At 37.6% G+C, this 24569-nt stretch overlaps 1 protein-coding gene across 3 annotated transcripts in view; it reads left to right on the forward strand.

Annotated features, from left to right (window-relative positions):
* Positions 1-24569, forward strand: part of Lyst (lysosomal trafficking regulator) — a 173671-nt gene that overhangs the window by 72291 nt on the left and 76811 nt on the right. For 2 of the 3 annotated variants that reach the window (XM_029468643.1, XM_029468642.1), the window contains exons 17-30: positions 235-480; positions 3219-3392; positions 5348-5497; positions 6311-6448; positions 8890-9088; positions 9983-10114; positions 13298-13913; positions 14864-15041; positions 15994-16163; positions 17207-17437; positions 18970-19136; positions 19900-20043; positions 23128-23283; positions 23915-24106. In XM_029468643.1, coding sequence (XP_029324503.1) covers positions 235-480; positions 3219-3392; positions 5348-5497; positions 6311-6448; positions 8890-9088; positions 9983-10114; positions 13298-13913; positions 14864-15041; positions 15994-16163; positions 17207-17437; positions 18970-19136; positions 19900-20043; positions 23128-23283; positions 23915-24106 — 2893 coding nt within the window. The remainder of the gene's footprint in view (positions 1-234; positions 481-3218; positions 3393-5347; positions 5498-6310; positions 6449-8889; positions 9089-9982; positions 10115-13297; positions 13914-14863; positions 15042-15993; positions 16164-17206; positions 17438-18969; positions 19137-19899; positions 20044-23127; positions 23284-23914; positions 24107-24569) is intronic. The other variant, XM_021180035.2, reaches the window with a different exon arrangement.

Here is a 24569-nt window from a genome sequence, read left to right on the forward strand (position 1 = left end):
TTTCATGTTGATTCTGGATGTATCAAAGGCAGACTCCTCAGTTGTGCTTCATGTCACTGGTCACAGTTTAACTGGTCAGTGCTGTTGTGAGAGGCAGCTGTGCCTCTCTGTCTATCTTTATTTGTGGCTATCTTTTAAAAAATAAAAAATAAAAATTAGTTAAGTGAAATATCTGCTAGTTGATAGGTAACATTTTAAACTGTTTTGTCACTAAATGAAATGTTTGTGTTTTAGGAAAGTCTTTCAGTTGTTTATACAACTTACTGTCCTGCTCAGTACACCATCTATGAACCAGTGATTCGACTCAAGGGCCAAGTGAAAACTCAGCCCTCTCAAAGACCCTTCAGCTCAAAGGAAGCCCAGAGCATCTTGCTAGAACCTTCTCAACTCAAAAGCCTCCAGCCTACGGAATGTAAAACCATCCAGGGCCTTCTGCATGAGATTGGTGGGGCTAGCGTATTTGTTTTTCTCTTTGCTAGGGTAAGAGTCATAGTCATAGTTTTCTCTGAACAGAAGCTCCATCTCTTTAGTGATAAACTGTAAGGCTTCTTATAGAATACCAAAAAACTATGCGCAAATATACTTTGTAAAACTTTAAGACAAAAAATTATCATATATTGCAGCTGATACTAAGCTTTCAGCCATGGGTGAAAAGGGTTTATTTTAATTTTTGAAGATTTTAGAAGTTTTCTACTATCCACAAATATAATTGGAACAAGTAAATGTTAAATATGTGAGTTTTTAAATTGTCTTTGGAAAGAAAAATATATGCTATAATAATGATATGAAAGAAATAATTTTTTTGGTTTTTTGAGACAGGGTTTCTCTGTATAGCCCTGGCTGTCCTGGAACTCACTCTGTAGACCAGGCTCACCTCGAACTCAGAGATCCACCTGCCTCTGCCTCCCGAGTGCTGGGATTAAAGGCATGCACCACCACGCCCGGCCTGAAAGAAATGATTTGAAATGATTAATCTATTTTAATTATGTGTATGTGTTTGTGTGTGTATTCACATAACATGTGTATATACTGGTAGAAGCTTGTGTGTCACCTGACCTGGGTGCTGGGAACCAAACTCAAGTCCTCTGAAAAAGCAGCAAGCTCCCTTAACCATTGAGTTATCTCTCTAAATTCAAGATGTTTTCTTTTTTTTTTAAAAAAGAGAGAGAAAACTTTGTTTATAAGCATCATTTTATTTATCTTCTCTCTTTAGCTGCTCACAGGCAGGAAGAGCATCTTTCCTGATAGAGAATGAGCAGTCCATAATTCAATACTTCCTATTTTAAGGTTTGCTGAAAAACACAATTTGGACACAAATAACCTTGTTTTGCTACATATAATTTCTACTTCCTCAGGTCTATAACCCTGTTTAAGGCAATGTTGATCTTCCTTTATCCTTAGAATGTCATTTTATTTTATCCTTAAGTGTATTTCTAAAACATCATCAGATTTTCACAGTATGCCCTTCAGGGACTTGCTTCCTTTAATGAGGCCACCTTTGATCTAATTTTGCAACAAAGGATGCACCAGCATTTGCTCGTTTTTTAAAAAATGATTTATTTATTTATTTTATATATGTGAGTACATTGTAGTTCTCTTCAGACACACCAGAAGAGGGCACCAGATCTCATTACAGCTGGTTGTGAGCCACTATGTGGTTGCTGGGAATTGAACTCAGGACCTCTGGAATAACAGTGTTCTTACCTACTGAGCCCCAGCATTTGTTCTTGTTAAAGTTTTAATAAAGGTCTTGCTAGCATCTTCTCTACCCTAATGTGTTTCCTGTCTTGTCACTCATCCTCCTACTGCTTTTCCCCATCTAGTATCTAGGTGAATAGATTTTTGTGATCTCCTTTCACGTTCAAAATGTATGTCCTTTTTTCCCTTTTTATCTAGGTAGTAAATATAATTGGATCATAGAAGAAAACATTTAATTTCTACTGTGCATATATTTATGATCTTGCTAATAGACTTTTGAAGTATGTTTTCACATTTAAATTTAAAATGTGTTCAGTATTCTTCTGCTTCCTATAAAGATAAAATGTATTTTTCTTAAAAGCCTTATATAAACAGCCTGTCTTTTAAGCCTAGTTTGTTTAAGCCAAACAGAAATGTGAACCTTTAGGTGTTCCAAGTATAGGCCTGTGCCTTTCTAGATGTGCCCTGTGCCCATTCACCATGTCCCTATGTTCCCCATATTCAGGCCAAGTATGCCTTTCACTTCAGGCTACCTTCTTAGTGCAGCCTTCCTTAAGCCAACAGAGGGGTCAGACGTGGTTGCTGAGCAAAATCCTGAATGTATGCAACAGAAATCTGAACCTTGTCTTTGTCGTTTATTGTACTAATCATGCCTGGTCCTTATAAGTCAGAGGCACTGGTTGAAGTATGCTACTAGGCACAAAATGTGGCTTTTCTTTTTGCCTTTATCTTTACACTTCACAGGAACCCTCATGGTACATTGTACCCTTTGCTTCTCTATGTCTCCCATAACACATGATGTTGTTGGGTCTGCTTCTTATTTTTTTTAACTTTTATTCTTCTCTCATACTGTATATCCTGACTCCCCCAGATCAATTCCTCCTGTTTACCTAAGGAAAAAAAAAAAAAAAAAAAAAGGCAGGCCTCTCAGCGATATCCACTGAACATGGCCTAACCAGATACAATAAGTCTGGGCACAGACCCTCATATCACAACTGAACATGGTACCATAAGAACACGGCCCACAGAATCAACGAGCAGGTCTCATAGGGGCTCATAGAAACAGAAGTGACAAACACAGACCCTGTATGGGTCTGAACTAGGTCCTCTGTATATACCCTATGGTCCTGTGCTTTGGTGTTCCTGTGGGACTCCCAGTAATGGGAATGGGGGTTTTCTCTGACTCTTGACTGCACTTGAGCCTGTTTCTTGGTCGACCATGGAAAACTCAAATTCTATGATCCCATTTCAGATTACTAAGTATAAGATGCTAGTGATCTCTAAGGCTGTCAGTGTTATCTGTTCATTTTATTATATTTGAGAAATTAAAAAGAATGGAATTTATAATTTTCAGTTTTGCTTATCCATAGTTTTAAATATTTAATAATTAACATTTAAATCCAAATAAGTTATAGTGTAAGCATCAAAAATACTTGATTTGACATTATTTTAGATGATCATATACATTAAATCTTTACTATTAACAGACTAAGAGGAAAACATCTACTTTTTGTTTTCAGGTTGTTGAACTTAGTAGCTGTGAAGAAACTCAAGCATTAGCACTGCGGGTTATACTGTCTTTAATTAAGTACAGCCAACAGAGAACACATGAATTGGAAAATTGTAATGGACTCTCTATGATTCACCAAGTGTTGGTCAAACAGAAATGCATTGTTGGCTTTCACATTTTGAAGGTATTACTTCACAAAATTTGTTCTTGTTTCTATGCAGTGACATCTCTTATCAAAATTTTCCATAATCATTTTATGTTGCTAGTAAGTAAAGGAAACTTATTAATGTATATGTAGTCAAACCTTGATACTCTTTTGATTCTTTCCATAATAATTTTTCTTTTTTCTAAGTATTTTAGAAAGGAAGAAAATAAACCATAAGAATTTTAGGTCTAAATAGACACAGAAGTATTTTACGGCAAGCCCTTTGTTCTGTGGCTAATGGACTTGTTTATCTCACTCTCACACTTGTTATAGTTCCCCCTGGGATGTACCTCTGCAGTCAACCCATGTTGCTACCGTTAGAATTTGTTCTTGTTGTTTGTCATGTTTGTATGTAGGGGGCCTTAGGATATGTATGCACTGGTGAGTGCACATACAGGTGTGTGTATGTGTGTGTTCTCAGAGGACAGAGGTGGATATCAGGTGCCTTCCTCCAGCTCTCCAACTTAATTTCTGAGATAGGGCTTTCATACTGAACCTGAAGTTCAGCTTGGCTAAATGTTCTGGTCTCTGCCCTGCCTTAGTACTGTTACAGGTGTACATAGGCACAGCTAACTCTCATGAGAGGTTTTGGACTCAAGTACTCATTCTTGTGTGGAAGACGATTTACCAACTGAGCCATTTCCCAGCTCTGAAATTTTGTTATATAATATTTTATTTCTTATTGAGAATTTCATACATATGCATAAAATACTTTGGTCAGATCCACTTCCTACTTCTCCCTTCCAGCTCTCCTGGACCCTACCCCAACAAGACTGCCTTCCAACTTCATATCCTCTTGTTCCTTTTTCTTTTTTATATTTTCTTATTAGAAATAAATTCTCTTCTTATACAGCATATCCCGATCATAGTTTCTCCTCCTTATACTCCTCCCTGTTCCTCCTCATCCTCTCTCCAGATCCACTCCTTTCCTGCCTCTCCTAAGGAAAAAAAAAAAAAAACCCAACAGGTTCCTAAGAGATAACAACCAAACATGACAAAGTAAAATATAAGATAAAGCAAAAAACTATCATTGAAGTTGCACATGGCAACACAAAAGGAGGAAAATAGTCTCCGAAGCAAGCACGAGCGAGAGACAGAGACATACACATTCTCACAGTTAGGAGTCCATAGAAGTACTAGACTAATAGCTATAATATGTACACAGAGGAAATGGTGCAGACCCAGGTAGGCCCTCTGATTGCTGCTTCAGTCTCTCTGAGCTTATGCACTTTATTTGGTTGATTTAAAAGGCCTTATTCTCCTGGTATCCTCCATCCCCTCTGGCTCTTAACTCTTTCCACCTCTTCCTGTATATTGCCTTTATTATATTTTAGGTATGTCCCTTCTATCTCTGATCTCTCCAGGACTTTTATTATGAAAGATTAGGGAAGTGAGAGCGTTGATGTTGAGAGTTATCAATCACTAGTGATTGTTGATTTCTGTTATTTTGTTGTTGTTAGTGGTGGTGGTGGTGGTGGTGATAGTGGTGGTGGTGGTGGTGATGGTGACAGTGGTGGAGAAGGTGGTGGTGGTGGTGGTTAGATGTAATTGTAGTAGGCCTTACATTCTTTCCTTTCCATCTTCTTTGAGCGACAAGAAGGATAAAGCAATAGCTAGAAGGTTGCTTAGTATCTATAATATGCATACCATAGGTTCCATCCCTAGCACTGCAAAAAATTAAAATCAAGATGAGTTGTAGGTGTTTTATCCTGTGTTTGAAATAAAAATAGTCATAAATGTTTGAAAATTTATGATTTGCAACTAAGTTGAATTGCTTTATAACACAGATATTTGGAGAAATGTTTAATTTTTCTAGTTTTTTTTTTTCAATTTGATGGTATGACTGCTGAGCTAAAAAGTTTGATAATTCTGGTAAACATATATTTAGTTAATCAGTCATTACTGAAATTTACACTAATGCTAATTTTCTGTAGACCCTTCTTGAAGGTTGCTGTGGTGAAGAAGTTATCCACGTCAGTGAGCATGGAGAGTTCAAGCTGGATGTTGAGTCTCATGCTATAATCCAAGATGTTAAGCTGCTGCAGGAACTGTTACTTGACTGGAAGATATGGAATAAGGCAGAGGTATGTAATGCATACTTTTATTTCATCTGCGTATTGTTGTACTGTACATGCAGCATTGGGTTTGCTTACCCTGATCATTTTAAGTACCTTATTTAGAAGCATTGCTTGCATTCAGATATTACATAGCCATCACCAACAATCACCTCCACAGTTTTCAGATTATAAAGGCAGAGCTCTGTACCCACCAGGCCTCTTTTCCTCTCCCCATCCTCACAGCTGCCATGGTACTTTAGGGTCTGTGATTATATTAGTATAATGCCTCCTGGATTCATTCATGATGGTTTTTACTCCTCTGAGGTTGAGGAATATTGTAGTGTGGGTGTATGCTGTGGTGTCCTGGGCCTCTCGCCCTCCCCTTCCCAAAGGTCATTTAAATATAATCATCTAAATAAGCATTTTAAAGGACATGAGATAGGAAAGAGGTGAGGTGCATCTAGAAGGAGTTAGCAGAGGAGTGTGAATATGATCAAAATACATTAGATGCATGCATGAAAGTACTAAATCATCAGTAAAAAATATTTCTAACAATCGCTGATCATTCTGGAGGAAAGGATAATTTTGCTGCTTCAGTGTAATGCTAATTTTAAACGTAAATCCAGAAGTGTATGCCCTGTGTAAAGCTCTGAACTTCCTGAAGTAATGATGAGCTGAATGGAATACATTTTAAGACTTACTTTCCCCTCCACACCAACAGACTCAAGCTTTGAAGTAGACTATGCACAGTGTGTTAAATAGTTATGTTTCTAGGCTTCTAAGAGACCCACAGCATATTTTCATAACTGTGTGCTAATTGGTGCATGCTTATTTTCTCAGAAAGGTGTGTGGGAGACTCTGCTAGCAGCTTTGGAAGTCCTCATCCGGGTAGAGCACCACCAGCAGCAGTTTAATATTAAGCAGTTGCTGAACGCCCACGTGGTTCACCACTTCCTACTGACCTGTCAGGTTTTACAGGTACTTTTCCCATAGCTTCTCTGCAGGGGCATCTTCTGCAGTTGCTTCTATTTAATAACCTACTGCTGTGCACATCAGAGTTTCACAAGTCAATGGGAATTTTTTTCTGTCTTTTATCTTCCTTACTCTGTAAGCATGTTTTCTTTCAGCTCTTGCCTCCTGATCTTTATTTGCACTGTCATCTTCTCTGACTCAAACTACAAAAGAACAGCTACTAAATTTCTGCATGTTTCTTTGTATTGGAATATAATCATTTTGTGGTTTCCTGAACATCAGCTGTTAGTGATCCTTAACTCACTATATAGTCTTTAAATAACAACTTACATATATGTGTGCTTTTAATAAATAAAACTTAATCATAGTCTATTTTATGTTAACTAGCAACATGGATATATACCTAAAATACTATGTTAAAAAGTGACACAAACTCACGTACTATGTCTGTGCTGTGATCTGCCTTTACAAATGCCCTTTTGTCTGCCTGGTTAGTATATTGGACATCTCCAAGATTTTGTTTTTGTTTTTAGTGTTTGAAACATGTTGATCTTGTCAAGTGAGGTAAGTCCAGACGTTCTGTGGGATCTTTACTATTTCATGAGGCCAGTACTTTTGCTTCTGCAGCCTGACACCTTTACTGTATTGGTGGGTTAAAATGTTGGGGCTGGCCAGCGGCTCACATGTCCGGGTTCGGTTCGAGCCTGGAAGGCATCTTGGAATCTGGAAGAAAAGAGGGAGCCTAGGTGGGTTGAGAAATAATGGAACCAAGACAACTAGTCTGCTCAAGGTTCAAATTTTTAATGGCGGACAGACACGCTTTATAAAAGAGGGGGGAAAGTCCATTCCCGCCAATTCATCCTTGGAGCCTGGAACCAGCTGCAGGTGATGATGTGCAGTATAGGGCGTAGACTCTGGAATAGCTTGAGGGGGGGGGGGCTCTCAGCAGGTAGCAGTATCTTGAAGAGGAACAGCAGCAGTGGCAGAACAATAGAGTGGTCTAGGGAGGAAGGCTCCACCCTAGATAATCTCCTTAGTGGCAGCAAGGTCAAGTTCTGGCTCAGCCTGCTTCAGGCTTATGGGAGGCTACATTAAAATCCAAATACTGTGACAATACCCCAAAGAGGTCTGTGTGATCTGATGACTAAATTGTCTCAAAATTAACAGCTCCCCTTTAAGTCCTCTGATTCCGCAGTACATAACAGTAAATGGAGTGGAGGGACAATTATGTGTCATATTTGGACATATGGAGACAGAAGACAAGGCAGTTTTATATTCTGTGCCCTTAATCAGGAGGTTAATTACTGAGGAGATGGAGTTTAAGGACTAAACAAGTTATGACAGCCTCTATTTTTAGGAAGGTGTGACATCCTACTAAGTTCTATAATCCAAGCAGTTGGAAACACAGCACAAAGAAGCTGGGGGCCTGTGTTTGGTCATAGTTGTACAATTATTTGTTTCTTTGTGTGGTTCAAGCTAGTCAAATAGCCATTTAAGCCTATATTCTGGAAGTGAAAGATCAGCCCACTGTAATAACCACTGTGAGAAAGGACTCTGTAAGCTGGGGCACAGGATATTCTGTAACTTGTTTGCTGTATTACAAGAGGTTCATGCAGATCTAGTAGCCATAGTGGATAATAGTACTAACAGTGATGCTAGTATTAAAAGAACTAAGATTTTTATGGCTTTATGCACTTTAAAAAACTTCAGTTTGGAACATTTCTGATTTGGGGTTTTCAGATACTCATCTATAAAGTCTGTACAAATATCCTCCAAATCCAAAAACCTGAAATCTAAAGCTGTTCTGGTCTACAGCGTTTTGAATTAGAAGATGGCTTAGTGTCTGAGAGGCTGTTCTAAGAGTTTGTATCTTTGAAAAAAAAAACTTTTTGTTATTGTTTTACAAGATTGGGTTTCTCTGTGGTGTCATTGAATTTGTAAAATGAGCATACATACTAGTGTTAGCATATTCATATAGACAAAGAGACAGAATAGCAATGTTAATGTAAGTGTGGGGCCACATTGCACACTTGAATTCTGCAGTGTAACTTGGCTCAGTTAACTAAATTAAGAGGGCTAGAATTAAACTGCCATCACTTGTAATTAATTTTTAATGGCAAAAATCACTGGGGTTGAAAAGTAGTACTTCAAATTAATGTTAAATATGGTTAGACTAGAGTAGTAAACCAACAATCTTCTATCTTAAGAAGAATATCAGTGAGATGACTTGGCAGGTAGGGTGCTTGCCGTATAGGCCTGATGACTCCGATCTGCAGAACTACATTAAAGCAGAAGAGAACCAACTCCACAAAGGTGTCTTCTGACCTCTACATATGCACCTCCAACACTAATCATAATGACTTTTAAAGGACTATCTTGTTTAAATAAAAAAAATATTAGCTGACAGTTCTTTAAATCTAAAGAGATTTTGGCTTTTATTTTTACAGGAACACAGAGAGGGGCAGCTTACATCCATGCCCCGAGAAGTTTGTAGATCATTTGTGAAAATCATTGCAGAAGTCCTTGGTTCTCCTCCAGACTTGGAATTATTGACAGTTATTTTCAATTTCCTGTTAGCTGTACACCCTCCTACTAATACTTATGTTTGTCACAATCCCACAAACTTCTACTTCTCTTTGCACATAGGTGAGTAAGATCATTGTTAGATTGTAGCCATTTCTACTCCTGTCTTTTTCCTGCCAATCCATATTTGTTTTGATATTTACTGAATGGTCTGTCTGTGCTGGGAAAAGCCCTAATTGTGTGTTGGTGGATAAAAGGCAGTGAGTTGCTAGATATATCCAGAGAATAAACAGGGGTGAATGAGAGCAAAAAGATAATGTAGTTGTATGTTGATGGTACATTTAAAAAGTTAAGATGGAAAATTTCAGTATGAACCTGAAAAGGATGATTAAACTGAAAGAAAGTATTACTTAGGATTCATATCATATACTGAAGAGAATTCATAAAAATATAAGACACAGATCGGAGAGATGGCTCAGTAGCTAAGAGCACTTGCTCTTTCAGAGGGTCTAAGTTCAGATTCCAGCACCTACCTACTACTGCCTATAACTCTAGCTCCAAGGGATCTGATACCTTCTTTTGACCATTGCAGGTTCTAGGTATACATGTGAGAGCTAATATACATACACATAAATTAAACTTTAAGAATTTAATATATAGGCACACGACATAATTCTTATTCAAGGAATAAACAGGTAAACAGTCTATTTTTGAGAGATCAGAATTACACAGTAAAGGGAAACTGTAAAATGTGAAACCACAGAAATAATTGTTAAGACAGTTGGAGTTCAAAGAATGTAGAAGTTAACAGTCACCAAATCCAAAGTGAGAAATTATAAAGGGACTACTTATATACTATTATATTTGATACTATATTTGGAGCAGGCCTTATTTGTTTCTTTTTGAACATTTTTTGTCAAAATTCATGTATAATGATTTACTTTTAAAGGTTTTTGTTGTTGTTATTGTTTTACCCTATTTAAAGTTTTGCTATCTGAAAACCACTTTGAATTCCAGACGGCAAGATCTTTCAGGAGAAAGTGCAGTCACTCGTGTACCTGAGGCATTCTAGCAGCGGAGGGCAAGCCTTCCCCAGCCCTGGATTCCTGGTAATAAGCCCATCTGCCTTTACTGCAGCTCCTCCTGAAGGTAATAATAGCAACTACTAAACTACCGCTCATATTATTTCAGTTATGAATATTCATGGATATTAAATTGTGCTTATTGTAGCAGTATAACATAACGGTATCTAGCCCAAAGTATATTTAAAGAATCCAATTTTATCTGTCAAAATGAATTTGTGTTTACACACACACACACACACACACACACACACACATATTCAGGACATAAGTGTGAGAGGGGAATGTGGGAGAAGGGATTTTAGCCCTCCTTCTAGAAAGAAGATCCACTTGGAAGTTCTGGTAGCTAGAAGAGGAGGCAGTCATCCCTTTGGACCACCCTAACAACCTCCTGTCTGTGGCTTCTCCGACACTGCCCCAGTTCCCTGGACTGCTATGGTATTAGCCAGAAATGCAGCAGTTTCTTTGATGCTGTCTTCAGTATCTGAGCCTGTGGCTGTTGACTTGAAAAGCCTAATTGTGGTTCCCAGCCAGCCAGCTTCACTGCTTTAAATGCTTGCCCCATCATTGCTGTGTGAACAGAGATAATTCTCTTTTCTTTCTCCATAGACTGAGTATTTAAGTCTTTAAACTCAATAGTAATTTCCTATTTTCTTAGTTATTCTTAATAGAGTACATAGTGTGTGTAGATTTCCTGGACATGAACTGGCCCTACGTGTTTCTCATCCCAGCAGCTGTCCTCTTTATCGTCAGGACAGCCTTATCTTCTACTCTACTATAAACATCTATTAAGTCTTGGAGGCAAAGTAGATCTACAGAAAAGCAGGACAAGATGTATGGGTGTTAATCTCCAATTGTGTTTCTTTTCTTTCTTTTTTTTTTTTTTTAAGATTTTATTTATTCTTATATGTAAGTACACTGTAGCTGTCTTCAGACAGACCAGAAGAGGGCGTCAGATCTCACTATGGATGGTTGTGAGCCACCATGTGGTTGCTGGGATTTGAACTCAGGACCTTCAGAAGAGCAGTCACTGCTCTTACCCGCTGAGCCATCTCACCAGCCCCCCAATTGTGTTTATTTTCTAAAGCATTTCAGTTTTTCTGTCTGAATCTAATAGAAGAGAAATTGGGAAAGAGCCTGGAACACTTTGGCACAGGGGAAATTTCCTGAACAGAACACCAATGGCTCAGGCTCTAAGATCAACAATTGACAAATGGGGGCTCATGAAGCTGAAAAGCTTCTGTAAGGCAAAGGACACTGCCATAGGACAAAACAGGAACCTACAGACTCAGCAAAACTTTACCAACCCTACATCTAGTGTAGTTTGTTTTAATAGTCATTTATTATAATATTTTAAGGCTATGTTTTAGTTAGTTCCATCTAGTATTTTATAGGAAATATATTTTTAAAAATTGTATGATTCTGAATTATTTTCAAATATAGTCGTGCCCCATTTTTCTGGATTATTTGAACAATCTTTTAGTAACTTTCGCCTGCCAGACAAAATCAAGAAATAACTAGGAAAGAGTTCCAAGCTGTGGATCTGTTTTATCGGCACAAAGCTTTACCTCTAGAATAGTTCTTTCAGAAGCTATTTACACTATCATAGTTATAAAACGTGAACATGCACACAGGAACCTGAGAATGTCATTCAAACACTGGTTGCTGTGTGCCTCTTTATTCTAGCTTGTATCCTTGAAGAGAGGGGTTAGGCCAGAGCCTGAGGATATCAATTCTTAGCTATTGGCCTGGTGCTGCTGCTCCATTGCTGCTGGTTCACAGCCACGTTTGGGGTAATTTGTCGTATGCTCATAAGGGACTTTTCTGGCCTCCTTAGCATAGTGTTCTCACATTACATTGGAGAGCTATGAAGACGAGGGCTGGTTATCTCTCCTTAGTAAGAACTGCAGAAACAGAGGAGAAAGAACAGAAATAGTCTGAGGGCCGACTGTCGAATAATGACAAGTACCAGCTTTTACTAAGCACCTGTTACAGTCCAGGCACAGTATCACTGTATCACACACATGAGTTCTCTTCATCCTTAAAAACTCTCTGCAGAGTTGACATTTTTGAACTCTTATCGTACATTTTCAGAAACTACCACTTATATAGTAATTCACTGATTTCCCTGTGACCTCTGAACTAACAGAACTTTTATTTGAATTAGTCATGTCTTCTTGCAAAGCCTGAGCTCTTTTCACTTTGTCTTGTTTGTACCCTGTCTCTGGCCTAAGGAAATTAAATTGCACCGTAATTTACCTAATTTCTGAACCATTAATCCTAATGACTTCAAGCTGCACCATCAGTACTTTACTAATGAAACAGGAAAGCACATATCTTTGAAAGCTTAATAAAATGTAGTTAAAAGAAAAGTAGTTTGGGCACATACAAATTTTAAGCATTTTTTTTGGCTAGGAAAATTATCATCTATAATTCTTGAGTAGTGCAAGGCAAGGTGGGCTGTGGCATGGTTGTGACTTTAGAAGAGAAGTGGTGCTGTTTAGCAGATTTTTTTCTTAATTTTTTATTATTTAAATGCATTTTATACATCACGCATATTAATAATATTGAGTATTTTGAGAATAATACATAAAAATTTGTTCAGCTCTTATATTCATATCCTTTCGTACCCTAAAAATATCATTAATGAATATTTAATACTATCCATAACTGAGGATCCTATATCTAATGTTGAATACTAAATTGTTTCAAAACATACAAAATATTCTTTGGGAGTTAAGCATAGTAAAAGAGCATAAAATATTAAAAATGAATCATTATTCAGAAGCCCTTATATGACCCTTATATACCACTTGACATATCGAGAGAGTATTTAAAATGCATTACATATCTCTGTACATTGTCTAGCAATCAGTTTACTTAAAAAAGGTTATCAGTGTTTCTAGAAGAGAAATTATTTTATCAGTAAGTATATTTAGAATTTTTCAAAATAGCAAAAACTCTTTGAAGTTAAACATTAAGAAAATGCTAATTTTAAGCACAGGGAGAAAAATTATCAATAATATTTCCATGATGTTTGTAGAACATGATTTTAATACCTTCAACTGTTGATGTTCAGCAAACAGAGTAGTTATTTTAAGGTATACTTCGTTGTTCTGTCTCCCTTTTCATTTCTGACTTTATTGATTTGGATAGTCTGTGCCCTCTGGTTAGTCTGGTTAAGAGTTTATCTGTCTTGTTGATTTGTTTAGTAGACTTTTAAGTACTATTTTCTGTCTACATTCACTAGGAACCAGTTCTTCCAATATTGTTCCACAGCGGATGGCTGCTCAGATGGTTCGATCTAGAAGTCTACCAGCATTTCCTACTTACTTACCACTAATACGAGCACAAAAACTGGCTGGAAGTTTGGGTTTTAGTATTGACAAGTTACAAAATATTGCAGATGCCAACCCAGAGAAACAGAATCTTTTAGGAAGACCCTACCCACTGAAAACAAGCAAAGAGGAAGCATTCATCAGCAGCTGTGAGTCTGCAAAGACTGTTTGTGAAATGGAGGCTCTTCTTGCAGTCCAGGCCTCTGCCAGTGGGGTTTCCAGAGGATCACCGAGGTTCCCCAGGGCCAGAGTAGATCACAAAGATGTGGGAACAGAGCCCAGATCAGATGATGACAGTCCTGGGGATGAGTCTTACCCACGTCGACCTGACAACCTCAAGGGACTGGCCTCATTCCAGCGAAGCCAAAGCACTGTCGCAAGCCTTGGGCTTGCGTTTCCCTCTCAGAATGGATCTGCAGTTGCTAGCAGGTGGCCAAGTCTTGTTGATAGGAATGCTGATGACTGGGAAAACTTTACCTTTTCTCCTGCTTATGAGGCAAGCTACAACCGAGCCACAAGCACCCACAGGTACTCATGTTTTCTAGCCTCAGAATCCCTGCACTAGAAATGTCTTCATTATGCCACTTCTGATCATATTACAGTAATACCAAGCAGGAAGATTCCTTCTCACTTATTTCATTGTTAGATAACACTGAAATCTATACCCCCCCCCAAAGCCAGATAATTCTGTAAGGAAAATCTCTCCTGTGGTTTATTAGACAGGAAAATCCTAAGTTCAGAGGAGTCATCAGATTGATGTTTTTAGGTAATGTCTGGGATCTTGCGTGATGAAACTTTCTGTGGTAATGAAGTGCTCACTGTGGGACATTTGAAATGCAGCAAGAGCAACTGAGAGCCTGGATTGTTTTTTCTAAATATATTTTATTTGTTAATTCTTTGAGAATTTCTTACACCTCCCAACACCTCCAAGATACACTTCTGTTCTCTATCTTATCTTTACCCGTGCTCCCCACTTCATGTTCTCTCTCTGGTTTTTCTGAACAATCCACCATGTCCAATTTGTGCAGCATATATACTCATAAGTATGTTGCCATCCACTGGAGAGTGGTCACCCTGCTATGGGCCACACCTTTTAAAAACACCTGACCTTCCCTCAGAAGCCATTGGCTGTCCATACATGCTTAGTTGGGGTGGAGACTCATAAGCGCCTCCTTCCTCCATGCTGGGCTGTGGCCTTACCTTGGAGTCGTGCAGGACCTGGATATTTAACTCCAAATAGTCTAAGTAGCATATGTGGTCGGTCATGAATACTGTATTTTAGTATATTGTCTGCTAGAAAAACCTTTGTCTTAAAAGGCAAGTTTGTTAATCATGTTTAAATTAGGAAACATTTTTAAACCTTTTGAGCATTTGTCTTGCCATGTTAAAGTTACTACTCATTGCAGCTCCTAGGGTATTGTTCATATGCCTTTCTTTTTGATGCTGTGTTAGTAAGACTTTTCTGGTTTCTGTCACAGTGCCATTGAAGACTGTCTGATACCTATCTGCTGTGGATTATATGAACTCTTAAGTGGGATTCTTCTTGTCCTGCCTGATGCTATGCTTGAAGATGTGATGGACAGGATTATTCAAGCAGATATTCTTCTAGTCCTTGTTAACCACCCATCACCTGCTATCCAGCAAGGAGTAATTAAAGTAAGGGCAGGAACTAATAAGTGATGTTTTCATCAGGAATATATGAGTATGTATGTAATTTGTTTAGTATATGTTAAGACTTAAAGCTTATTTCATATTTAATGATAGTGAACTATTGGGCTTGAAGAGATGGCTTAGTAGTTGAGAGCATTGGGCTGCTCTTATAGGGGACCAAGGTTCAATTCTCAGCACCTATATAGTGGCCCACAATCATCTGCAATTTCAGTTCTAGGGCATCTGATACCCTTTCCTGGCCTCTGCAGGCACCAGAAACACAGTTTATAGATATAAATGCAGATAAGACATCCATATACATAAAATAAAAGTTAAAATAAAGTTATTTAAAGTAGCACTCTAAGTTTTGCTATTTCATACTGGCATTTTGCGTGTAGTATTCAATTTAATCTTAAGTCTTTCTCATATATTGATTTATATCAATTTACCAGTAAAGTCTATTTTACAAAAATTATAAGAATCATGTAGTTTATTGGAATTCTTTCCTGCCGTGTAGTATCAATTTTTGAACATTTCAGTCTCAGCTCAGTTATCTCCTTTTTAAAGAGGCCTTCCCTGATTGCCATGTCAGATTACTTCCCTCTAGCCATACTCTTTATTTACTCATATATGTATATATTCATATATTGTCTTCCTTTTAAATCTATTTGTACACTTGTTTTTAATCTCTAATGTAAAGTATAACTATTTACATTTGTCCATATGTTGTACATACTAAGTATACTGACAAATAAATGAATATTCAATATGGATAGCTTCCTTTAGAATCACCAATAGCATAGAGGTGCTAGTTAATTTCTTTATGCGGGTGACATGGTTTTTAGCTTTCTCTGTAAGCGTCTGTGTATGTGAATAAAAGGTAATAGCTTACAAATATAAGAATTATATACAGTTTGAGTTGTATATACTAAATGTTAACGTCTATTTGTTTCTTTAGCTGTTACATGCATACATTAATAGAGCATCAAAGGAGCAAAAGGACAAGTTTCTGAAGAACCGTGGCTTTTCCTTATTAGCCAACCAGTTGTATCTTCATAGGGGGACTCAGGAGTTGTTGGAGTGCTTTGTTGAAATGTTCTTTGGTCGACCGATTGGCCTGGATGAAGAGTGAGTTCTCTACACCACAATTCAGATCCTTTGTCTTAAGTATATAATTTAGTGACTATTTTGGATCTCAGAAAAGGTCTGCTATAAATCATTTCCCAGAGAATTGATTTGTTATTTTACATATGATGTTCTTTCTCTTATTACTTCTTCCTCTGTACTTTATTCACTACTTAGAAACTGGAAACTAATAATAACTGCAGTAGAAAATGAAGGTGACAGAGAAGATTTGACATGTAGCACTAACATGAGAAGCTACCTGAAAGAAAGGTGACCCCTGTAATCTCAGTGATGTGGTATTTGTGACCTGTCCGAGACATCCTAGGTCCCTTAGAGCCTTCTCTCGGAATTCCTGAATGTGTTCCTGATTCCTTAGATTTGACTTTGTAATAATTCTTAAGGATTAACAATATGTACAAAGATAAAAGAAAAAATTCACTGAAACTAACAGTTTTTTTTCTGTTTGATAGAGAAAAATATATACATCTTTGGTGTGGTAGACCCATTCAGACCTTGGTGGACTTAAATTATTTACTGTGTTCATTTTATGTATGTGTGTGTATTGCTGGTGATCAATCAAATCCAGGCCCTTATGTGTGCATGTCTCCACAAAATACTTAAACTGCTACACCACGGAGGCAGGTAGTTTTAGGTCAGGAGTGAGAGGTTTGTTCATTTTTGATAGCTATTTTTACTAGCTCACTGTCACTAAGATAGTTTGTAAACTAATAATTTTCCTTTACACTTGTTATAGTCCCACACAGCAGGCATTTTTTGGACACAAGATTGCCAATGGATGCGTTCAAATGAGTCCCCTGAAGTCATGAAATTGTATATGTATGTCACCTAAGTGTTTATGCATTTATCTTAGATTTTGTCTTATTGTAAACTGTAATCTTTTTGTAATTAAGAATTCTTTTTCTCAACACTGTTTTTTGATAATTTCAATATTAGATTTAAAAAACAGCTTGAGGTATCAAGCATTTATTCCCAGTTTGTGATTGACTACTCCTAACACGCTTTTCACTGTGTCCTATTTATTATAGATTTGATCTGGAGGAAGTGAAACACATGGAACTGTTCCAGAAGTGGTCTGTCATTCCAATTCTGGGACTAATAGAGACCTCTCTCTATGACAATATACTCTTGCACAATGCTCTTTTACTTCTTCTGCAAGTTTTAAACTCTTGTTCCAAGGTAGCAGACATGCTATTGGACAATGGTCTACTCTATGTCTTATGTAATACAGTAGCAGCCCTGAATGGATTAGAAAAGAAGTAAGTTTTAAACTGTTAATTAAAATTACATCTGATAAGATTGTTAGAAGGGGAAATAGTTAATAGGTTACCTTAAAGAGTTGGGGGTTTTTTGTAATGCTTTCAAAGAATTTCTTTCCCACAGAATTAAATTAAGTTGGAGATGGCATGTTTTTCATCACTTTGAATAATGTTTGACTAAGAATAGGATGCTCATATAACCCGGTTTGGGGTACTTAGAATTGAAGACAATAAGGCTACTCTCTGATGTTTATCAAGCTTCCACAGTTGTCTCTGTAGTTAAACCCCCACCAGGAAGAGATTAGATAGGGCTACTCACTGATCCACAAGGAGCTCAGAAACAGCGGAGGACTCTGTGGCCTCTCAGTGAACTCACTTGCTGATGTACTACTGCCTCCATGAGCAGTTTATAGCAATAGAGAATAGAGTAGCACTGCTAATACAAAGTAATCTCTAGTAGTCAAAAGTACACTGGCAAAGGGTTAAGAGCTGCCTCTCGAGTTAAAAGCTTTGAAAAATAATTAGATTTTGTATTTTTGGTGTCTTCACATCTGATGTATAGTTTAACAATTTTTATTAGCGTCCTATTAAAATGTGAATCTTAAGATGCACCATCTTGTTGTATGCCAAAGCACTGAATGCTGTCAATATTTTTGTAGAGTTCAGAGCATATCAGTGATTGTCTGGGGCAAAGGCAGACTCCTTATACTCACTAAGTTCAGCTTTAATTGGGCACTTATTGTTTGTAGGGTTCATGTGCTTATGTTTAATAAAACTAGAAACATGAGGTATTATGTTTCCTCAGGACATTTAGACTTGATTGCAGTGCAGTGCATAAAACTGGTAAAACTGGGAAGGTGCCTATAGGTTTGTTCTGAAAGCAGTTTCTCCTAGAACTAAGTTAGCCTGATTGACCCTGTATGGGACTGTGTTAGTTGTCCCTGTGAAAGTTATATTTCTAACCCTTACTTATTTGAAAAAACTAAATATAAGAATATTTGGGCCTGGTGTCATAACCTGAGTAGATCATCAAGGTTAAGCTTGTGGGCAGAGTAATTGATTCATACTCATTATGTGTTCATAAGTGATTAATATATATTCAAGTTTATCCTTAATTTAACTTCAATATAAGTTCACGCTTATAATCTCTAAAATAACTTTCATTTATATAGCTGGATTCTTTCAGATTCACTGTCCCTTAGTATTGTTGCTATACCCTATCCTTCACCCTTCATGTAGACCACGAACCTATCTGAGTGTTCTCTGTGTATCTTGTGTTAATCTCAAGCTGTTGTTTATGTTGCTCTCCTAACCTGTATTTTTCTCTACAAGACTGTATTTTCAACAGAAGTCAACGTGCCTTATTTACATTCCTAGTGGGCAGGGTATATTGCTTACTGTATAGAGTAAACATGAACAATTCTTAAATCAATGCATGCTGGTAGCATAGAGTTTAACCAGTTCTTTGTCTTAATTTTTTGGCTGTTTTGCTTATAGTATCTTCTGTTTTGTTTTGGACTCACTTTATTTAGCATTCCTGTGAACGAATACAAATTGCTCGCATGTGATATACAGCAACTTTTCATAGCAGTTACAATTCATGCTTGCAGTTCCTCAGGCACACAGTATTTTAGAGTGATTGAAGACCTTATTGTACTTCTTGGATATCTTCATAATAGCAAAAACAAGAGGACACAAAGTAAGAATGGATTTTAATGGAATTTTTCTCATAACTCTTTTACTGAAGATTTAAAGTTAATTATGTGTTGGTATTAATGGAATTTAAAGCAACCTTTAAATTGTTGAAAATAGAGTGATTGATGGTTTGATGTAATTAGTAGCTGGCAATACATCACTGGCAGAAACTAGTAATTTTTTTTTTTTTACCAAGTAGAATGCAAAGGCATATGTTGAAGAATAATGATCTTCAATTTTCTTTAATGGAAATTACTAGCATGACTTATGGATGAAAGCATGTGGATTAGTGAAGCTTTTGCTTTATACAAAATTGTTGGTTTTTGAAACAGTCATTTAAAGTGAAATAAGTTTAGGGTTTATCATTTTTTCTATTCAAATTTTTATAGTTGTAGCTAGATATGGTGATACATATTCAAGAGGTGGAAGCAGGGTGGTCAGAATTTCAAGGTCATCTTCAGCTACATAGCAGGCTAACCTGGGCTACAGGAAACATGTCTCAAAAATATAAAAAAATTTGTACTGACCATATGGGAATTTATTTTAACATTATTTTTAAATGTAGCTTAGAAATACTAACATCAAGAACCCATGTTGATGAAACAATTTTAACTTGTGTCTAAGGCCTTTTTGTTTAGATATTGAATATTATAGCTTGAATATTAGGTTATATGCCTTAGATGTTAGATAATATATTAAATAAATTTAGTTAAAAGAGTTAAACAATTATGATAGCTTGAAAACATTCTAGTCTCTTTTGGGTTTAGATATGGCTTTGGCCCTGCAGCTTAGAGTTCTCCAGGCTGCTTTGGAATTTATAAGGAGCACAGCCAATCATGACTCTGAAAGTCCAGTGCACTCGCCTTCTGCCCACCACCATTCAGTGCCTCAGAAGCGGAGAAGCATTGCTGGTGAGTACCAAAATGCCACTTTAATAATTATAAATTGAAGATAACTATACTTTCCTGTATTCTGATGCCATTTACATTAAAAATATTTTTCTTACTGAGCATGGAGGCATGTGCCTTTAATCTCAGCACTGGGGAAACAAAGACAAGTGTGTTTCCAGAGTTTGAGGCCAGCTGGGTCTAACATAATCAAGTCTCTTGTCTCCAGGAGCCAAGGAATTAAACACAAGGTCCTTGGTCCTATGAAGGCTCGATATATGCCTCAGTGTAGGGGAATCGAGGGTGGGGAGGTAGGAATGGGTGGGTGGTTAGAGGAATACCCTCATAGAAGCAGGAGGCGGGAGGAAGTGATAGGGGGTTTCTGGGAGGGAGGGACACTGGGAAAGGGGATAACATTTGAAATATAAATAGATGGGGCTGGTGAGATGGCTCAGTGGGTAAGAGCACCCAACTGCTCTTCTGAAGGTCCAGAGTTCAAATCCCACAACCACATGGTGGCTCACAACCATCCGTAACAAGATCTGGCGCCCTCTTCTGGAGTGTCTGGAGACAGCTACAGTGTACTTACATATAATAAATAAATCTTTTAAAAAAAAAAAAGAAATATAAATAGAGAAAATATCCCATAAAAAAAAGCAATAAATAAATAATAAAATTATAAACTCTGAGGACGTTTTCCTCTCAGCAGAAACCACTGTACCTGAAGAGGCTACATAAATTTTTATCGTAATGGAACATGGGTTCTTGATGTTAGTATTTCTAAGCTATATTTAAAAATAATGTTAAAATAAATTCCCATATGGTCAGTACAAATTTTTGTATATTTTTGAGACATGTTTCCTGTAGCCCAGGTTATCCATGTTTTATCCTAATGGAAGCCATCAAGGTTTTCTGGAGATGCATGATATGATCAGATAGGTGTCTATTGTATAGGGAGGACTCTGACTTCTCTGGGGAATATGGACTTGAAGAAAGCAAAGTGCAGAACCTGGGCGGGGGCTGTGGCAGCAATCAAGGTAGACTGTGGTGTCTTTTAGACAGGCAGAATGCACATGGTGTTGGAGCTGACTGCGGATTTGTATGTATCACCAAATAGTAAGCGCTGATACATTTTCCACAGAACATGTTGCTGCTTTTATAGAAACATAAACTAGAAAGACAATAAAAACACCACAAACCTAGGATGTATGTTCATGTTCACATAAATGTATACACGTGTCTCTTGTCTATGTACAGTGGGTATGCATGAGTGTGTGTAAGAACGTAATGTTACTCCAGGTACTGCTCAGTGTCTATCTATAGCTGCTGTTGTGCACACACTTGGATGTATATATATGAAGAGAGTACTTAGTGGATTTCCTGTATTTGTTCTCATAGTTGTTAAGGCTTTTTAGTCCAAACCTTTCTCTCCTTGTACTAATTTTCTTTTTTTCTTTTTGTATGTTCAATGCAATGCAAATTTTTAAAGCCATGTGATAAAAAAGCCCATCCACGGAAAATACTTCTAAATATGTAATAATGTGTTTAAGTTATGCTAAAGTGACTTATAAAACATCCACATGACTAAACTTACTGCCCCTATGTATTCTTCCTTGTTTAATATCTAGACAAGTCTCTCTTCTTGCACCACTCTCCCATTGTACTTGTCATTTATCCCAGGTAAAATGTGCCCTTTTCAGATCTAAGTGTGGTGCGCAGCTTCCTATCTGCCATGACAAGGAATCTTGTTTCTCCAGCAGTATTACACCTAGGTTTTACATCCTTAAGTTCCCAGAGGACGTAGACACCGCTGTGTTCCAGGATAATCTTCCTTCAGCCTCACATGTGCATCACTCTGTTTGCCAGTCCCAAGTTCCTGTCAACCTAGTGAACAGGACCAGATTCAATACTTTGAGACACATACACAGGGGGGAGGGGGGAGGAGGAAGAGAAGGAGGGAAAGAGAGAGAGGGAGGGAGGGGGGAGAGAAGAGGGAGAGGGAGAGGGAGAGGCATAGGGCAAGGTAGAGTGATGGAGAGATGTTTTTTCCTAAATGGTATCATACTGCACCAGCTGTTTATAAAGGGACTTCTATTTTTAGTCCGTATAGACATCTTTTTACATTAAGGAACACGTTGTTTGGTAGCTCCTGTAGTGTGTGCTGGGATCTTCCTCCCTGGCTTTTTTGCTTTGCTTTACTAACTTTTGCCATTAGTGTGCAGTTTTTCAAGTAAAAAAACTCAATTGTTATTTTAATGCTTGAAGATAGAGGAAGTGGTAGGGTGTTATTTGAAGTGACATATTCATGCAAGTGTCATTCATATGGGTAGATGATAGAGTGGTATAATTAGCACACGAATGAACTTTGTATTTAACCAATAAAAGCAATACCAACAAGAATGATTCTTTATTCTTTTGATGAATGAGATAGGCATTGTATTTTATATTCATTATTTTCCTTAATTCATAAAATAATGTTCTTGATTCATTTTTACAGCCATTAAATAATTACCGAGTACCTGCCATGTACAAATTCCTGTTTTACCTGACTCCATAGAACAGGGGAAATAATAAAAGCATATAAAGCAATGTATTTCTATAGTATCAGATAGTGATGACTCTCTTCCTGTGAGATAAGCTCTGCTTTGTTCTCTAGTATACATCTTATAAACAAGGAAACTGGGACTTAGAAAAAGAAGCACACAAGACTGTTTCTGATCCAGGTGGCTTTAAAGCATGAGTACCAAAGCCCACATCCACGTTCACAAATATAGAATGAGAGTCTGACTCTGTCTACTACCTTGCCATCCCTGGGTTATAATTGGATTATACACAAGAAATCTGTGGATAATATGAGGATGAACCTATCTCAATGTTTAAGGATATTATCTGACAATATTATTTTTAATATCTCCAGGAATTATTTTTTGTTTCTTCTTTACCTCAAAGATGACTCTAGTCACCAAAATTATTAACTGATTTAAAATACATAGTAGTGAACAATCTAAAAAAAATTATTAAAACCTGCCATAATTTAGTCAGATGCAAATAATTTGTAAAAATGTCATTTATGGAAATTGATGCTTGTTTTTATAATTCAAAACAAAGGTTCAATTCCAGCCAAGGGTTCTGTTACTCCTTATCCACCAAGACGTCACTTTGGTTCCTATGGTCAACTTCCGATGCCCTTCTTCAGTCCATTAGGTCAAGACTCCCCCCAGCTCTCTCCTGGATGCACCACATGTGCGGTGCCCGCCAGAGCAGGTGCAGTAGCGCAGGAACAGCCCCCCGGCCTCATGCAATCATCCAGGGCGCTGTTTCTCAGGAAATGCTTTCCAAATGATGTGTCCACCCATAATCAGTGTGCTGGCAAATCACTGGGCTTGTATCTACTCTGTGATCTCTGCGTTCTCACTGACTGATTTCTTATTTGTCACTATGTATGGTTTTCCAACCTATAAGATTCAATGGTAATTACCCAGACATAGTACCATTATTATTTATCATCTTCTTTTACTAAAATATCTAGTTCTTTAAGACTGTTGATGATCTTGGAAAACAAGGAAGTGAAACAGTGAAAATAGTCTATCAGATATCAAAGCCACTAGTACCCATCTGATATTTTGGATTTTTCAGAACACTAAGACTTGGACAAATGATAAGTATCCTCCTGTTACTAGTTTTTTGCTGTTACTTTAGACTTTGAATCCAGAAGTACTGTTCCACTTCTTTGGAGAAAGAAAAAGATACTAATTTCTCATACTCTTTTCCTTAATGTAAGTTAATTTTGTAATAAAAAGTTTTTCTTTTAATAACCAATAAGCAAAAAATTTTAGTGTAAATAAGTCCATTGCTCATTATTAACTATGGCATTGGGTAATTTATGTACTTGAAGGTGTTCGAAAATTCCCTCTGGCTCAGACAGAGTCTCTGCTGATGAAGATGCGTTCAGTGGCCAGCGATGAGCTACACTCTATGATGCAGAGGAGGATGAGCCAAGAGCACCCCAGCCAGGCATCGGAGGCAGAGCTCGCTCAGAGGCTGCAGAGGCTCACCATCTTAGCTGTGAACAGGATTATTTACCAAGGTATCCTAGACCCCACTCCTCCCTTCAGTGGTGAATCACAGGGGAAATATATCATATGGAAGTGATTAGGGTTCCATTTATTTATTTATTTATTTATTTATTTTAATTAGGTATTTTCTTCATTTACATTTCAAATGCTATCCCAAAAGTCCCCCCAGACCCTTCCCACCCTCCCCTGCCCACCCACTCCCACTTCTTGGCCCTGGTGTTCCCCCGAACTGAGGCATATAAAGTTTGCAAGACCAAGGGGCCTCTCTTCCCAATGATGGCCGATTAGGCCATCTTCTGATACATATGCAGCTAGAGACACTAGCTCCGGAGGTACTGGTTAGTACATATTACTCCACCTATAGGGTTGCAGACCCCTTTAACTCCTTGGGTACTTTCTCTAGCTCTTCCATTGGGGGCCCTGTGTTCCATCCAATAGCTGACTGTGAGCATCCACTTCTGTGTTTGCCAGGCA

This window comes from Mus caroli, chromosome 13, assembly GCF_900094665.2.
Source record: "Mus caroli chromosome 13, CAROLI_EIJ_v1.1, whole genome shotgun sequence".
Lineage (NCBI taxonomy): Eukaryota > Metazoa > Chordata > Mammalia > Rodentia > Muridae > Mus > Mus caroli.